Source organism: Caloenas nicobarica, chromosome 28 (genome assembly GCF_036013445.1).
Source record: "Caloenas nicobarica isolate bCalNic1 chromosome 28, bCalNic1.hap1, whole genome shotgun sequence".
Taxonomy (NCBI): domain Eukaryota; kingdom Metazoa; phylum Chordata; class Aves; order Columbiformes; family Columbidae; genus Caloenas; species Caloenas nicobarica.
Window position 1 is genome coordinate 5,799,415 of NC_088272.1, and position 16,105 is coordinate 5,815,519.

Genomic DNA, 16,105 nt, shown 5'->3' on the forward strand with positions numbered 1-16,105 from the left:
CCCGGACGCCTGGGTCCCTCCCGCACTCCTGGGTCCCTGCCCCGCACTCCTGGGTCCCCCCGCACTCCTGGGTCCCTCCCGCACTCCTGGGTCCGGCCCGAACTCCTGGGTCCCTCCCGAACTCCTGGGTCCTTTCCCCGGACGCCTGGGTCCCTCCCGAACTCCTGGGTCCGGCCCGAACTCCTGGGTCCCTCCCGAACTCCTGGGTCCGGCCCGAACTCCTGGGTCCCTCCCGAACTCCTGGGTCCTTTCCCCGGACGCCTGGGTCCCTCCCGCACTCCTGGGTCCCTCTGGGTCTCCTGGGTCCCTCCCGCACTCCTGGGTCCCTTCCCCGGATGCCTGGGTCCCTCCCGAACTCCTGGGTCCCTCCCGCACTCCTGGGTCCCTCCCGAACTCCTGGGTCCCTCCCGAACTCCTGGGTCCTTTCCCCGGACGCCTGGGTCCCTCCCGCACTCCTGGGTCCCTCCCGAACGCCTGGGTCCCTCCCGCACTCCTGGGTCCCTGCCCCGCACTCCTGGGTCCCCCCGCACTCCTGGGTCCCTCCCGCACTCCTGGGTCCCTGCCCCGCACTCCTGGGTCCCCCCGCACTCCTGGGTCCCTCCCGCACTCCTGGGTCCGGCCCGAACTCCTGGGTCCCTCCCGAACTCCTGGGTCCTTTCCCCGGACGCCTGGGTCCCTCCCGAACTCCTGGGTCCCTCCCGAACTCCTGGGTCCGGCCCGAACTCCTGGGTCCCTCCCGAACTCCTGGGTCCTTTCCCCGGACGCCTGGGTCCCTCCCGCACTCCTGGGTCCCTCTGGGTCTCCTGGGTCCCTCCCGCACTCCTGGGTCCCTTCCCCGGATGCCTGGGTCCCTCCCGAACTCCTGGGTCCCTCTGGGTCTCCTGGGTCCCTCCCGCACTCCTGGGTCCCTTCCCCGGATGCCTGGGTCCCTCCCGCACTCCTGGGTCCCTCGTGCACTCCTGGGTCCTTTCCCCGGACGCCTGGGTCCCTCCCGAACTCCTAGGTCCCTCATGCACTCCTGGGTCCCTCCTGAACTTCTTGGTCCCTTCCCTGGACGCCTGGGTCCCTCCCGAACACCTGGGTCCCTCCAGAACTCCTGGGTCCCTCCGGAACTCCTGGGTCCCTCCCCGCACTCCTGGGTCCCTCCCGCACTCCTGGGTCCCTTTCCCGAACTCCTGGGTCCCTCCATTCAATCTGTCGCCACTTTATTGTCACCACGGGGGGGGGGGGGCGGGGCCAGGGCAGCGGGGGGGGGGGCGAGGGCGGCGCTGACGCGGCTGATGACGCAGCGATGACGTCAGTAGGCGTGGTTGGACACGAAGAGCGATTCGGTGGCGGCGGCGCCGGCGGAGCCGCTCGGGGTGTATTTGCCCTGACAGGCCAGGGAGTTCGCCTGGGGACAGACGGACAGTGAGGGGACGTGGGGACAGACGGACAGTGGGGGGACGTGGGGACAGATGGACAGTGAGGGGACGTGGGGACAGCGGGGATAGTGGGGACATGGGGACAGCGGGGTGACAATGGGGACAGGTTGGGACGGCACAGCCAGGACCACGGGGACAATCCCTGGGGTGGCAGCTGTGACGCTCTCCTCTCGTCCCCATGTCCCCTCTGTCCCCATGTCCCCCCCTGTCCCAATGTCCCCCCCTGTCCCAATGTCCCCCCATGCCCGACACGTCCTCCAACCTCCCAACGTCCCCATGGCTGACCCACCTTGATGTTGACAACGTTGGCTTGATGTTGACATTGCCGCTGACGTAGTCGGCATTACCTTGACGTTCTCCTCCCGTCCCCATGTCCCCACCGTCCCCACGTCTTCCCTGTCCCCATGTCCCCCCCATGCCCGACACGTCCTCCAACCTCCCAACGTCCCCATGGGCGACCCACCTTGACGTTGACAACGTTGGGTTGATGTTGACATTGACGCTGACATAGTCGGCATTACCTTGACGTTCTCCTCCCATCCCCATGTCCCCCCCATGCCCAACACATCTTCCAACCTCCCAACGTCCCCATGGCTGACGCACCTTGACGTTGACAACGTTGGGTTGGTGTTGACATGGACGCTGACGTAGTCGGCATTACCTTGACATTCTCCTCCCGTCCCCATGTCCCACCCCGTCCCCATGTCCCCTCTGTCCCCATGTCCCCCCCATGCCCGACACGTCCTCCAACCTCCCAACGTCCCCATGGGCGACCCACCTTGACGTTGACAACATTGGGTTGATGTTGACATTGATGCTGACGTAGTCGGCATTACCTTGACGTTCTCCTCCCGTCCCCATGTCCCGCCATCCCCATGTCCCCTCTGTCCCCATGTCCCCCCCATGCCCGACACGTCCTCCAACCTCCCAACGTCCCCATGGGCGACCCACCTTGACGTTGACAACGTTGGCTCGATGTTGACATTGGGGTAACGTCAACTACGTCAACTACGCCAACGTTCTCCTCCCATCCCCACGTCCCCGCCCGTCCCCGCGGGTTGTCCCCGTGGCCCTGGGCGGTGCCGATGACGTACCAGGGCCCGTTTGACGTACTCCTCCTGGGCGGCCTTGGTGTTGTCCTTCTTGCCGCCCCACGCGCGCAGGGCGGACGCCTGGAGCGCGCGCCCGTAGGAGAAGGTGAGCGCCCAGGGCCGCAGCAGCGGGCAGCGGTTGATGGCGTTGAGGTTGATCGACGCCTCCTCCTCGCTCTGCCCGCCCGACAGGAACGTGATGCCTGCGGGCAAAGCGGGGGACAGGGGGGTCACGGGGGGACACGAGGATGGGGACGCGGGGACACCATGGGGACACAGGGATGGAGATGGGGACACCATGGGGACAGGGACACCATGGGGATGGGGACACCACGGGGACACAGGGATGGAGATGAGGAGACCATGGAGATGGGGACACCATGGGGACATGGGGATGGGGACACCAAGGGGAGGGGGACACCATGGGGACACAGGGATGGACATGAGGAGACCGTGGAGATGGGGACACCACGGGGACATGGGGATGGGGACACCACGGAGACACAGGGATGGAGATGAGGACACCATGGAGATGGGGACACCATGGAGATGGGGACACCATGGAGATGGGGACACCATGGGGACATGGGCACGGGGACACAGGGATGGAGATGGGGACACCATGGGGACATGGGGAAGGGGACACCATGGGGACAGGGGGACATGGGGATGGGGACACCACGGGGAGGGGGACACCATGGGGACACAGGGATGGAGATGAGGACACCATGGAGATGGGGACACCATGGGGACATGGGGACAGGGACACCATGGGGACACCATGGGGACAGGGGGACATGGGGATGGCGACACCACGGGGAGGGGGACACCATGGGGACACAGGGATGGAGATGAGGACACCATGGAGATGGGGACACCATGGGGACACGGGCACAGGGGACACGGGGATGGGGACACCACGGGGAGGGGGACACCACGGGGACACAGGGATGGAGATGAGAACGCCATGGAGATGGGGACACCATGGGGACAATATGAGGACACAGCGATGGAGATGGGGACACCATGGGGACATGGGGACACCATGGGGACACAGCGATGGAGATGGGGACACCATGGGGACATGGGGACAGGGGACACGGGGAAGGGGACACCATGGGGGCATGGGGACGGGGACACCACGGGGAGGGGGACACCATGGGGACACAGGGATGGAGATGAGGAGACCATGGAGATGGGGACACCATGGGGACATGGGGCTGGGGACACCATGGGGACACAGGGATGGAGATGGGGACACCATGGGGACAGGGACACCATGGGGACAGGGACACCATGGGGACAGGGACACCATGGGGACACAGGGATGGAGATGAGGAGACCATGGAAATGGGGACACCATGGGGACATGGGGATGGGGACACCACGGGGACACAGGGATGGAGATGGGGACACCACGGGGACAGGGACACCATGGGGACATGGGGATGGGGACACCACGGGGAGGGGGACACCATGGGGACACAGGGATGGAGATGAGGAGACCGTGGAGATAGGGACACCATGGGGACACGAGGATGGGGACACCACGGAGACACAGGGATGGAGATGAGGACACCATGGAGACAGGGACACCATGGGGACATGGGGATGGGGACACCACGGGGAGGGGGACACCATGGGGACACAGGGATGGAGATGAGGAGACCGTGGAGATGGGGACACCATGGGGACATGGGGATGGGGACGCCAAGGAGACACAGGGATGGAGATGAGGACACCATGGAGATGGGGACACCATGGAGATGGGGACACCATGGAGATGGGGACACCATGGAGAGATGGGGACACAGTGATGGAGATGGGGACACCATGGAGATGGGGACACCATGGAGAGATGGGGACACCATGGAGAGATGGGGACACCATGGAGAGATGGGGACACAGTGATGGAGATGGGGACACCATGGGGACACAGCGATGGAGACAAGCACACCATGGAGATGGGGACACCATGGGGACATGGGCACGGGGACACAGGGATGGAGATGGGGACACCATGGGGACATGGGGATGGGGACACCACGGGGAGGGGGACACCATGGGGACACAGGGATGGAGATGAGGACACCATGGAGATGGGGACACCATGGGGACATGGGGACAGGGACACCATGGGGACACCATGGGGACAGGGGGACATGGGGATGGCGACACCACGGGGAGGGGGACACCATGGGGACACAGGGATGGAGATGAGGACACCATGGAGATGGGGACACCATGGGGACACGGGCACAGGGGGCACGGGGATGGGGACACCACGGGGAGGGGGACACCACGGGGACACAGGGATGGAGATGAGAACGCCATGGAGATGGGGACACCATGGGGACATGGGGATGGGGACAATATGAGGACACAGCGATGGAGATGGGGACACCATGGGGACATGGGGACACCATGGGGACACAGCGATGGAGATGGGGACAACATGGGGACACCATGGGGACAGGGGACACGGGGAAGGGGACACCATGGGGGCATGGGGATGGGGACACCACGGGGAGGGGGACACCATGGGGACACAGGGATGGAGATGAGGACACCATGGAGATGGGGACACCATGGGGACATGGGGCTGGGGACACCATGGGGACACAGGGATGGAGATGGGGACACCATGGGGACAGGGACACCATGGGGACAGGGACACCATGGGGATGGGGACACCACGGGGACACAGGGATGGAGATGAGGAGACCATGGAAATGGGGACACCATGGGGACATGGGGATGGGGACACCACGGGGACACAGGGATGGAGATGGGGACACCACGGGGACAGGGACACCATGGGGACATGGGGATGGGGACACCACGGGGAGGGGGACACCATGGGGACACAGGGATGGAGATGAGGAGACCGTGGAGATGGGGACACCATGGGGACATGGGGATGGGGACACCACGGAGACACAGGGATGGAGATGAGGACACCATGGAGATGGGGACACCATGGAGATGGGGACACCATGGAGACATGGGGACACCATGGAGACACAGTGATGGAGATGGGGACACCATGGAGACATGGGGACACCATGGGGACATGGGGACACCATGGGGACACAGTGATGGAGATGGGGACACCATGGAGATGGGGACACCATGGGGACATGGGCAAGGGGACACAGGGATGGAGATGGGGACACCATGGGGACATGGGGACAGGGACACAGGGATGGAGATGGGGACACCATAGGGACATGGGGACAGGGGACACGGGGAAGGGGACACCATGGGGACATGGGGATGGGGACACCACGGGGAGGGGGACACCATGGGGACACAGGGATGGAGATGAGGAGACCATGGAGATGGGGACACCATGGGGACACCATGGGGACACCATGGGGACACCATGGGGACACCATGGGGACAGGGGACACGGGGAAGGGGACACCACGGGGAGGGGGACACCACGGGGACACAGGGATGGAGATGAGAACACCATGGAGATGGGGACACCATGGGGACACCACGGGGACACCACGGGGACACCATGGGGATGGGGACACCACGGGGACACAGGGATGGAGATGAGAACGCCATGGAGATGGGGACACCATGGGGACATGGGGATGGGGACAATATGAGGACACAGCGATGGAGATGGGGACACCATGGGGACACAGCGATGGAGATGGGGACACCATGGGGACACCATGGGGACAGGGGACACGGGGAAGGGGACACCATGGGGGCATGGGGATGGGGACACCACGGGGAGGGGGACACCATGGGGACACAGGGATGGAGATGAGGAGACCATGGAGATGGGGACACCATGGGGACATGGGGCTGGGGACACCATGGGGACACAGGGATGGAGATGGGGACACCATGGGGACACGGGCACAGGGGACACGAGGAAGGGGACACCATGGGGGCATGGGGATGGGGACACCACGGGGAGGGGGACACCATGGGGACACAGGGATGGAGATGAGAACACCATGGAGATGGGGACACCATGGGGACACCATGGGGACACCATGGGGATGGGGACACCACGGGGACACAGGGATGGAGATGAGAACGCCATGGAGATGGGGACACCATGGGGACATGGGGACACCATGGGGACACAGCGATGGAGATGGGGACACCATGGGGACACCATGGGGACAGGGGACACAGGGAAGGGGACACCATGGGGACATGGGGATGGGGACACCACGGGGAAGGGGACACCATGGGGACACAGGGATGGAAATAAGGACACCATGGAGATGGGGACACCATGGGGACATGGCGCTGGGGACACCATGGGGACAGAGGGATGGAGATGGGGACACCATGGGGACACGGGCACAGGGGACACGGGGAAGGGGACACCATGGGGGCATGGGGATGGGGACACCACGGGGAGGGGGACACCATGGGGACACAGGGATGGAGATGAGGAGACCGTGGAGATGGGGACACCATGGGGACACAGAGGATGGGGACACCATGGGGCTGGGGACACCATGGGGACATCATGAGGATGGAGATGGGGACATCATGGGGACACCATGGGGCCGGAGATGAGGACACGGGTGGGGCTGTCTCCGGGCCCGCGTTGTCACCCACCGGGGACGGCGGGCGGCACGGTGCGGCGCAGCGCGGTGACGGTGGCCATGGCGATCTCCTCGGGGCTGTACTTCTTGGGGCACGCGTGTCCCGGCGTCACCATGTTGGGCTTGAGCAGCGTCCCCTCCAGGTACACGTGGTGGTCGCTCAGCGCCTTGTACACGGCGGCCAGGACCTGGGGACGGGGACACGTGGCGACGCGGCCGGGGACAGTTTGGGGACGGCGCTCGGGGACAATTTGGGGACGTCACCCACCTTCTCGGTGACGTACTGACAGTGCTTGAGGTCGTGGTCACCGTCCGGGAGGATCTCGGGCTCCACGATGGGGACGATGCCGTTCTGGGGGGGGGGACAGCGGGGGACGTTGGGGACAGGGGAGGGGACATGGGGACGGCGACGTGGCCCGAGTGTCAGCTGGTGGCATCGTGACACGTCTGGGTGGTTGGAGCTGGGGGGACACCGAGGAGCAGGGGACACCCTGAGGGGGACAGAGGGAGGGCACTGGGGACAGGGGTGACACACAGAGGTGACACGAGGCCGTGGAGGTGCCACCGCACCAGGTCTCGGTGCCACCTCGTCACTTGGAGGCTTCAACCTCAAGAGCTCCAGCCTTGACCCAAAACCCAACCAGCGCAGGTGACGGGACGCGGCTCGACCCACGGGGTGCAGTGGGGCGGCGCGGGACGCTGGCGGGTGACAGGAGGTGACGGGGGGTGACGCGGGGATGTCACCTGCTGGCAGATGCTGGCGTAGCGCGCCAGCACGTTGGCGTTCTCCAGCACGGCCAAGCGGGACGGCGTGTGCGCCGAGATCTTGAGCACGCAGCGCCACTTGGCGAAGTCGGCACCGTCCTTCTTGTACTGGGCGCAGCGCTCCATGAGGCCGTCGAGCCCTGGGGACAATGGGGACAATGGGGACAATGGGGACAAGGGGACAATGGGGACAATGGGGACATCTTGTACTGGGCACAGGGCTCCATGAGGCCGTCGAGCCCTGGGGACAATGGGGACAATGAGGACATGGGGACAATGGGGACATAGGGACAATGGGGACACCTTGTACTGGGCACAGGGCTCCATGAGGCCATTGAGCCCTGGGGACAATGGGGACAATGGGGACAAGGGGACAATGGGGACAAGGGGACACCTTGTACTGGGCACAGGGCTCCATGAGGCCGTTGAGCCCTGGGGACAATGGGGACAAGGGGGACATGGGGGACAAGGGGGACATGGGGGACATGGGGGACACCTTGTACTGGGCACACGGCTCCATGAGGCCATCGAGCCCTGGGGACACTGGAGACAAGGGGGACAAGGGAGACAATGGGGACAATGGGGACAATGGGGACAAGGACATCTTGTACTGGGCACACAGCTCCATGAGGCCATCGAGCCCTGGGGACAATGGGGACAATGGGGACAAGGACACCTTGTACTGGGCACAGGGCTCCATAAGACCGTCGAGCCCTGGGGACAAGGGGGACAAGGGGGACAAGGGGGACAAGGGGGACAATGGGGACAGGGACACCTTGTACTGGGCACACGGCTCCATGAGGCCATCGAGCCCTGGGGACAATGGGGACAATGGGGACATCTTGTACTGGGCACAGGGCTCCATGAGGCCATCAAGCCCTGGGGACGATGGGGACAAGGGGGACATGGGGACAATGGGGACAGGGACACCTCGTACTGGGCACAGGGCTCCACGAGGCCGTCGAGCCCTAGGGACACGGGGACAACGGGGACAATGGGGACATGGTGACAACGGGGACAGTGGGGACAGGGACACCTTGTACTGGGCACAGGGCTCCATGAGGCCATCGAGCCCTGGGGACAATGGGGACAGGGACACCTTGTACTGGGCACAGGGCTCCATGAGGCCATCAAGCCCTGGGGACAATGGGGACAAGGGGGACATGGGGACAATGGGGACAATGGGGACAGGGACACCTTGTACTGGGCACAGGGCTCCATGAGGCCATCGAGCCCTGGGGACACTGGGAACAATGGGGACAATGGGGACATGGTGACAACGGGGACAATGGAGACATGGTGACAACGGGGACAATGGGGACAGGGACACCTTGCACTGGGCACAGGGCTCCATGAGGCCATTGAGCCCTGGGGACAATGGGGACAATGGGGACAATGGGGACACCTTGTACGGGGCACAGGGCTCCATGAGGCCATCGAGCCCTGGGGACAATGGGGACAATGGGGACAAGGGGACAATGGGGACAGGGACACCTTGTACTGGGCACAGGGCTCCATAAGACCGTCGAGCCCTGGGGACAAGGGGGACAATGGGGACAATGGGGACAGGGACACCTTGTACTGGGCACAGGGCTCCATGAGGCCGTCGAGGCCTGGGGACAATGGGGACAAGGGGGACATGGTGACAACGGGGACAGAGGAGATAACAGGGACAATGGGAACATGGGGACAATGGGGACAGTGGGGACAGGGACACCTTGTACTGGGCACAGGGCTCCATGAGGCCATCGAGCCCTGGGGACAATGGGGACAACGGGGACAAGGGGACAATGGGGACAAGGGGACAATGGGGACAAGGGGACAATGGGGACAGGGACACCTCGTACTGGGCACAGGGCTCCATGAGGCCATCGAGCCCTGGGGACAATGGGGACAATGGGGACAGGGACACCTTGTACTGGGCACAGGGCTCCATGAGGCCATCAAGCCCTGGGGACAATGGGGACAACGGGGACAATGGGGACAAGAGGACAATGGGGACAGGGACACATTGTACTAGGCGCACGGCTCCATGAGGCCATCGAGCCCTGGGGACAAGGGGGACAATGGGGACATGGGGACAAGGGGGACAATGGGGACAATGGGGACACCTTGTACGGGGCACAGGGCTCCATGAGGCCATCGAGCCCTGGGGACAATGGGGACAATGGGGACAAGGGGACAATGGGGACAGGGACACCTTGTACTGGGCACAGGGCTCCATGAGGCCATTGAGCCCTGGGGACAATGGAGACACTGGGGACAAGGGGGACATGGGGACAATGGGGACAGGGACACCTTGTACTGGGCACAGGGCTCCATGAGGCCATCGAGCCCTGGGGACACGGGGACAACGGGGACAATGGGGACAGCGGGGACACCTTGTACTGGGCACAAGGCTCCATGAGGCCGTCGAGCCCTGGGGACAAGGGGGACAAGGGGGACATGGGGGACATGGGGGACATGGGGGACATGGACACCTTGTACTGGGCACAGGGCTCCATGAGGCCATCGAGCCATGGGGACAATGGGGACAATGGGGACAATGGGGACAGGAACACATTGTACTAGGCGCACAGCTCCATGAGGCCATCGAGCCCTGTGGACAAGGGGGACAAGGGGGACAATGGGGACAATGGGGATAATGGGGACACCTTGTACTGGGCACAGGGCTCCACAAGGCCATCAAGCCCTGGGGACACTGGGGACAATGGGGACAAGTGGGAGAGCGACACCTTGTACTGGGCACAGGGCTCCATGAGGCCATCGAGCCCTGGGGACACTGGGAACAATGGGGACAAGGGGACAATGGGGACACCTTGTACTGGGCACAGGGCTCCATGAGGCCGTCGAGCCCTGGGGACAAGGGGGACAAGGGGGACAAGGGGGACATGGGGGACAGGGACACCTTGTACTGGGCACAGGGCTCCATGAGGCCACCGAGCCCTGGGGACAATGGGGACAAGGGGGACATGGGGACAAGGGGGACAAGGGGGACACCTTGCACTGGGCACAGGGCTCCATGAGGCCATCGAGCCCTGGGGACAATGGGGACAATGGGGACAGGGACACCTTGTACTGGGCACAGGGCTCCATGAGGCCATCGAGCCCTGGGGACAATGGGGACAATGGGGACAATGGGGACAGGGACACCTTGTAGTGGGCACAGGGCTCCATGAGGCCATCAAGCCCTGGGGACAATGGGGACAACGGGGACAATGGGGACAAGAGCACAATGGGGACAGGGACACATTGTACTAGGCGCACGGCTCCATGAGGCCATCGAGCCCTGGGGACAAGGGGGACAAGGGGGACAATGGGGGACAAGGGGGACATGGGGGACACCTTGCACTGGGCACAGGGCTCCATGAGGCCATCAAGCCCTGGGGACACTGGGGACAAGGGGGACATGGGGACAGGGACACCTCGTACTGAGCCCAGGGCTCCATGAGGCCATCGAGCCCTGGAGACAAGGGGGACAAGGGGGACATGGGGACAGGGACACCTCGTACTGAGCCCAGGGCTCCACGAGGCCATCGAGCCCTGGGGCCACGGGGACAAGGGACAGGACCCGATGTGGGGACACGAGGGCAGCCCCGGGGCCGAGGGACCGCGGTGGCCTCAGGGGACACGCGCGTCGCTCACCCTGGGTGGTGGTCTCGCCGTTGGTGCCGGCCAGGGGCACGACCCCCTTGTCCACCTGGGGGACGGGGACAGGTCAGCGGGGTCACCATTGTCACCAGCCCCACGTCCCCGTGTCCTCCCAATGGCCCCAGTGCAGCCCCAACGTCACCCTCAAGGGGACGATGCCCTTGATGTCCTCACATCCCCGTGATGTCCCCAAGGTGTCCCCACAGTGTCCCAAGCTCAACACCAAGACCACCTCAAGAACCCCCTTAGATGCGGCTCCACCCTTGACGGCATTGACCCAAAACCCAACCAATGTCCCCAACATCCCCAAACTCCCTCATGTCCCCATGTCCCCATAATGTCCCCATGTCCCACAGCTGTCCCCACAGTGTCCCCAAGGTGTCCTTAGAGTGTCCCCACCTCAACTCCACCAAGGCTCCCTCAAGAACCCCCTTAGATGCAGCTCCACCCTTGACGCCGTTGACCCAAAACCCAACCAACGTCCCCAACATCCCCAAAATCCCTCATGTCCCCATGTCCCCATAATGTCCCCATGTCCCCCAGCTGTTCCTAGGGTGTCCCCAAGGTGTCCTTAGAGCGTCCCCACCTCAATGCCACCAAGGGCCCCTCAAGAACCCCCTTAGATGCGGCTCCACCCTTGACGTCGTTGACCCAAAACCCAACCAACGTCCCCAACATCCCCAAACCGCCTCATGTCCCCATGTCCCCATACTGTCCCCATATCCTCCAGCTGTTTCTGGGGTGTCCCCACGGTGTCCTTAGAGTGTCCCCACCTCAACTCCACCAAGGCCGCCTCAAGAACCCCCTTAGATGCGGCTCCACCCTTGACGCCGTTGACCCAAAACCCAACCAACGTCCCCAACATCCCCAAACCCCCTCGTGTCCCCGTGGCCCCACAATGTCCCCATGTCCCCCAGCTCTCCCTAGGGTGTCCCCAAGGTGTCCTTAGAGTGTCCCCCACCTCAACTCCACCAAGGGCCCCTCAAGAACCCCCTTAGATGCGGCTCCACCCTTGACGCCGTTGATCCAAAACCCAACCAACGTCCCCAACATCCCCAACCTCCCTCATGTCCCCATGTCCCCACAATGTCCCCATGTCCCCCAGCTGTCCCTAGAGTGTCCCCACAGTATCCTCAGTGTCCCCCACCTCAACTCCACCAAGGCCGCCTCAAGAACCCCCTTAGATATGCCTCCACCCTTGACGCCGTTGACCCAACACCCAACCAATGCCCCAACGTCCCCAACATCCCCAAACCCCCTCGTGTCCCCACGACGTCCCCGTGTCCCCGAGACGTCCCCGCGCTGTCCCCACCTTGATGCCCACCAGGCCGCCCTTGGCCCGGATGACCTGCGGGAAGGGGCGCCCGTCGTCCGCCTTCTGGTAGAGCGTCTCGTGGAAGAGGATGACGCCGCCGATGCAGGGGTCCACGCGCGCGTCCGCCGTGAACAGCAGCTGCCGGTACCAGCGCCGGTTCTCCTCCGTGTTCTCGGCTCCCACCGAGCTCAGCCGCTTGGCGATGCTGCCTGCGATTCCCAGTACAAACCAGTTATTCCCAGTAGAAGCCGGGAAGCGCAACTCGGCTCCCTGGGATGCCCCCCGAGGGGGTCCCAGTGGCTCCCAGTGCAGCCCCAGGAGCTCTCAGGACCCGCCTGGTGCCACCTCGGGGTGCTCAGCGGTTTCCCCTTGTTCCCTGCAACCATCCCAGTACAAACCAGTTACACCCAGTATAAACCAGTAACCACCACTGGGCTCCTGGGGATGCTCCTTAGAGGTCCCAGTAGCTCCCAGTGCAGCCCCAGGACCTGCCTGGTGCCACCTCGGGGTGCTCAGCGGTTTCCCCTTGTTCCCTGCAACCATCCCAGTATAAACCAGTTACACCCAGTATAAACCAGTAACCACCACTGGCCTCCTGGGGATGCTCCTTAGAGGTCCCAGTAGCTCCCAGTGCAGCCCCAGGATCTTTCAGGGCCCCCCTGGTGCCACCTCAGGGTGCTCAGCGGCTTCTGCGTGTTCCCTGTGGTCATCCCAGTACAAACCAGTTACACCCAGTATAAACCAGTAACCACCACTGGCCTCCTGGGGACGCTCCTTAGCGGTCCCAGTAGCTCCCAGTGCAGCCCCAGGAGCTCTCGGGACCCGCCTGGTGCCACCTCAGGGTGCTCAGCGGTTTCCCCTTGTTCCCTGCAACCATCCCAGTATAAACCAGTTACACCCAGTATAAACCAGTAACCACCACTGGGCTCCTGGGGATGCTCCTTAGAGGTCCCAGTGGCTCCCAGTGCAGCCCCAGGACCCCCCGGGTGCCACATTCAAGTTCTCAGATATTTGGCGATGCTGCCGAGCAATCCCAGCATAAACCAGTCATTCCCAGTATAAACCAGTAAACAGCACAGGGTTGCTGGGGCTGCCCCCAAGGGATCCCAGTAGCTCCCAGTGCAGCCCCAGGACCCCCCTGGTGCCACCCTGACGTCCCCAGATCCTTTGCAATGTTTCCTGCAGCCATCCCAGTATAAACCAGTTCATCCCAGTATAAACCAGTAAGCAGCACTGGGTTTCTGGGCCTGCCCCTGAGGGGTCCCAGTAGCTCCCAGTGCAGCCCCAGGATCTTTCAGGGCCCCCCTGGTGCCACCTCAGGGTGCTCAGCGGTTTCCCCTTGTTCCCTGCAACCATCCCAGTATAAACCAGTTACACCCAGTATAAACCAGTAACCACCACTGGGCTCCTGGGGATGCTCCTTAGAGGTCCCAGTGGCTCCCAGTGCAGCCCCAGGACCCGCCTGGTGCCACCTCGGGGTGCTCAGCGGTTTCCCCTTGTTCCCTGCAACCATCCCAGTATAAACCAGTTACACCCAGTATAAACCAGTAACCACCACTGGGCTCCTGGGGATGCTCCTTAGAGGTCCCAGTAGCTCCCAGTGCAGCCCCAGGACCCGCCTGGTGCCACCTCAGGGTGCTCAGCGGTTTCCCCTTGTTCCCTGCAACCATCCCAGTATAAACCAGTTACACCCAGTATAAACCAGTAACCACCACTGGCCTGCTGGGGATGCTCCTTAGAGGTCCCAGTAGCTCCCAGTGCAGCCCCAGGACACCCCCGGGTGCCACCCTGACGTCCCCAGATCCTTTGCAATGTTTCCTGCAGCCATCCCAGTATAAACCAGTTACACCCAGTATAAACCAGTAAGCAGCACTGGGTTTCTGGGCCTGCCCCTGAGGGGTCCCAGTAGCTCCCAGTGCAGCCCCAGGATCTTTCAGGGCCCCCCTGGTGCCACCTCAGGGTGCTCAGCGGTTTCCCCTTGTTCCCTGTGGTCATCCCAGTACAAACCAGTTACACCCAGTATAAACCAGTAACCACCACTGGGCTCCTGGGGACACTCCTTAGAGGTCCCAGTAGCTCCCAGTGCAGCCCCAGGAGCTCTCGGGACCCGCCTGGTGCCACCTCGGGGTGCTCAGCGGTTTCCCCTTGTTCCCTGCAACCATCCCAGTATAAACCAGTTACACCCAGTATAAACCAGTAACCACCACTGGGCTCCTGGGGACGCTCCTTAGAGGTCCCAGTAGCTCCCAGTGCAGCCCCAGGACCCCCCTGGTGCCACCTCAGGGTGCTCAGCAGTTTCCCCTTGTTCCCTGCAGCCATCCCAGTACAAACCAGTTACACCCAGTATAAACCAGTAACCACCACTGGCCTCCTGGGGATGCTCCTTAGAGGTCCCAGTAGCTCCCAGTCCTTCCCAGGGCCATCCCAGTCACTCCCGGTGTGTCCCAGTATGCTCCCAGTGCTTCTTAATCCCCTCCAGTAGTTCCCAGTGCCTCCCAGTGCCCCCCAAATCCCTCCCAGTGCCCCCCAGTGCCCCCCAGTCCGTCCCAGTGCGCACCAGTGGACTCATCGGCGGCCAGGATGCCTTTGCCGGGCGCCACGATGCGCTGGGCGATGGTGGCGAGCTCCTGCTTCTGCTCGGGGGTCAGCGCCGGCACCGGGGGCGTCATCGCGGCTCCTGCGGGACGGGGGCTCAGCGCCGGGACCCAGGCGTCCGGGGGACCCAGGCGTCCGGGGGAGCCAGGCGTCCGGGGGAGCCAGGCGTCCGGGGGAGCCAGGAATGCAGGGAGGGAGCCAGGCGTCCAGGGGACCCAGGCGTCCGGGGGACCCAGGCGTCCGGGGGAGCCAGGAATGCGGGGGGGGGGACCCAGGCGTCCAGGGGACCCAGGCGTCCGGGGAGGGAGCCAGGCGTCCGGGGGACCCCGGAGTGCAGGGGGGGGACCCAGGAGTGCGGGGAGGGGGGACCCAGGCGTCCGGGGGACCCAGGAGTGCGGGGGGGGGACCCAGGCGTCCGGGGGACCCAGGAGTCCGGGGAGGGGGGACCCAGGAGTCCGGGGAGGGGGGACCCAGGCGTGCGGGGGACCCCGGAGTGCGGGGGGGGGACCCAGGCGTCCGGGGGACCCAGGAGTGCGGGGAGGGAGCCAGGCGTCCGGAGGGGACCCAGGCGTGCGGGGAGGGACCCAGGCGTCCGGGGGGGGACCCAGGTGTCCGGGGGGGGACCCAGGTGTCCGGGGGGGGGGGAACCCAGGAGATCGGGGAGGGGGGGGGACTCAG

At 64.1% G+C, this 16,105-nt stretch overlaps 1 protein-coding gene across 1 annotated transcript; it reads right to left on the reverse strand.

Annotated features, from left to right (window-relative positions):
• Positions 1–1,188: 1,188 nt before the first annotated feature.
• Positions 1,189–15,586, reverse strand: ALDOA (aldolase, fructose-bisphosphate A). The gene is made up of 8 exons (XM_065653002.1): positions 15,390–15,586; positions 12,830–13,041; positions 11,512–11,566; positions 7,846–8,006; positions 7,370–7,453; positions 7,115–7,289; positions 2,519–2,718; positions 1,189–1,393 (listed from the first exon to the last, which is right to left on the reverse strand). The coding sequence occupies exons 1-8, from the start codon at positions 15,499–15,501 to the stop codon at positions 1,298–1,300; spliced, it is 1,095 nt and encodes a 364-aa protein (XP_065509074.1). The 5' UTR covers positions 15,502–15,586; the 3' UTR covers positions 1,189–1,297.
• Positions 15,587–16,105: the final 519 nt, after the last annotated feature.

Bases quoted from the DNA above. Each gene is read 5' to 3' on its own strand.
- ALDOA (XM_065653002.1), bottom strand. From the start codon at position 15,501: ATGACGCCCCCGGTGCCGGCGCTGACCCCCGAGCAGAAGCAGGAGCTC. The intron at 8,007-11,511 runs GTGAGCGACGCG...CATTGTCCCCAG, and splicing joins CGGCGAGACCACCACCCAGG to GGCTCGACGGCCTCATGGAG. The intron at 7,454-7,845 runs GTGACATCCCCG...CCCCCCCCCCAG, and splicing joins ACGCCAGCATCTGCCAGCAG to AACGGCATCGTCCCCATCGT.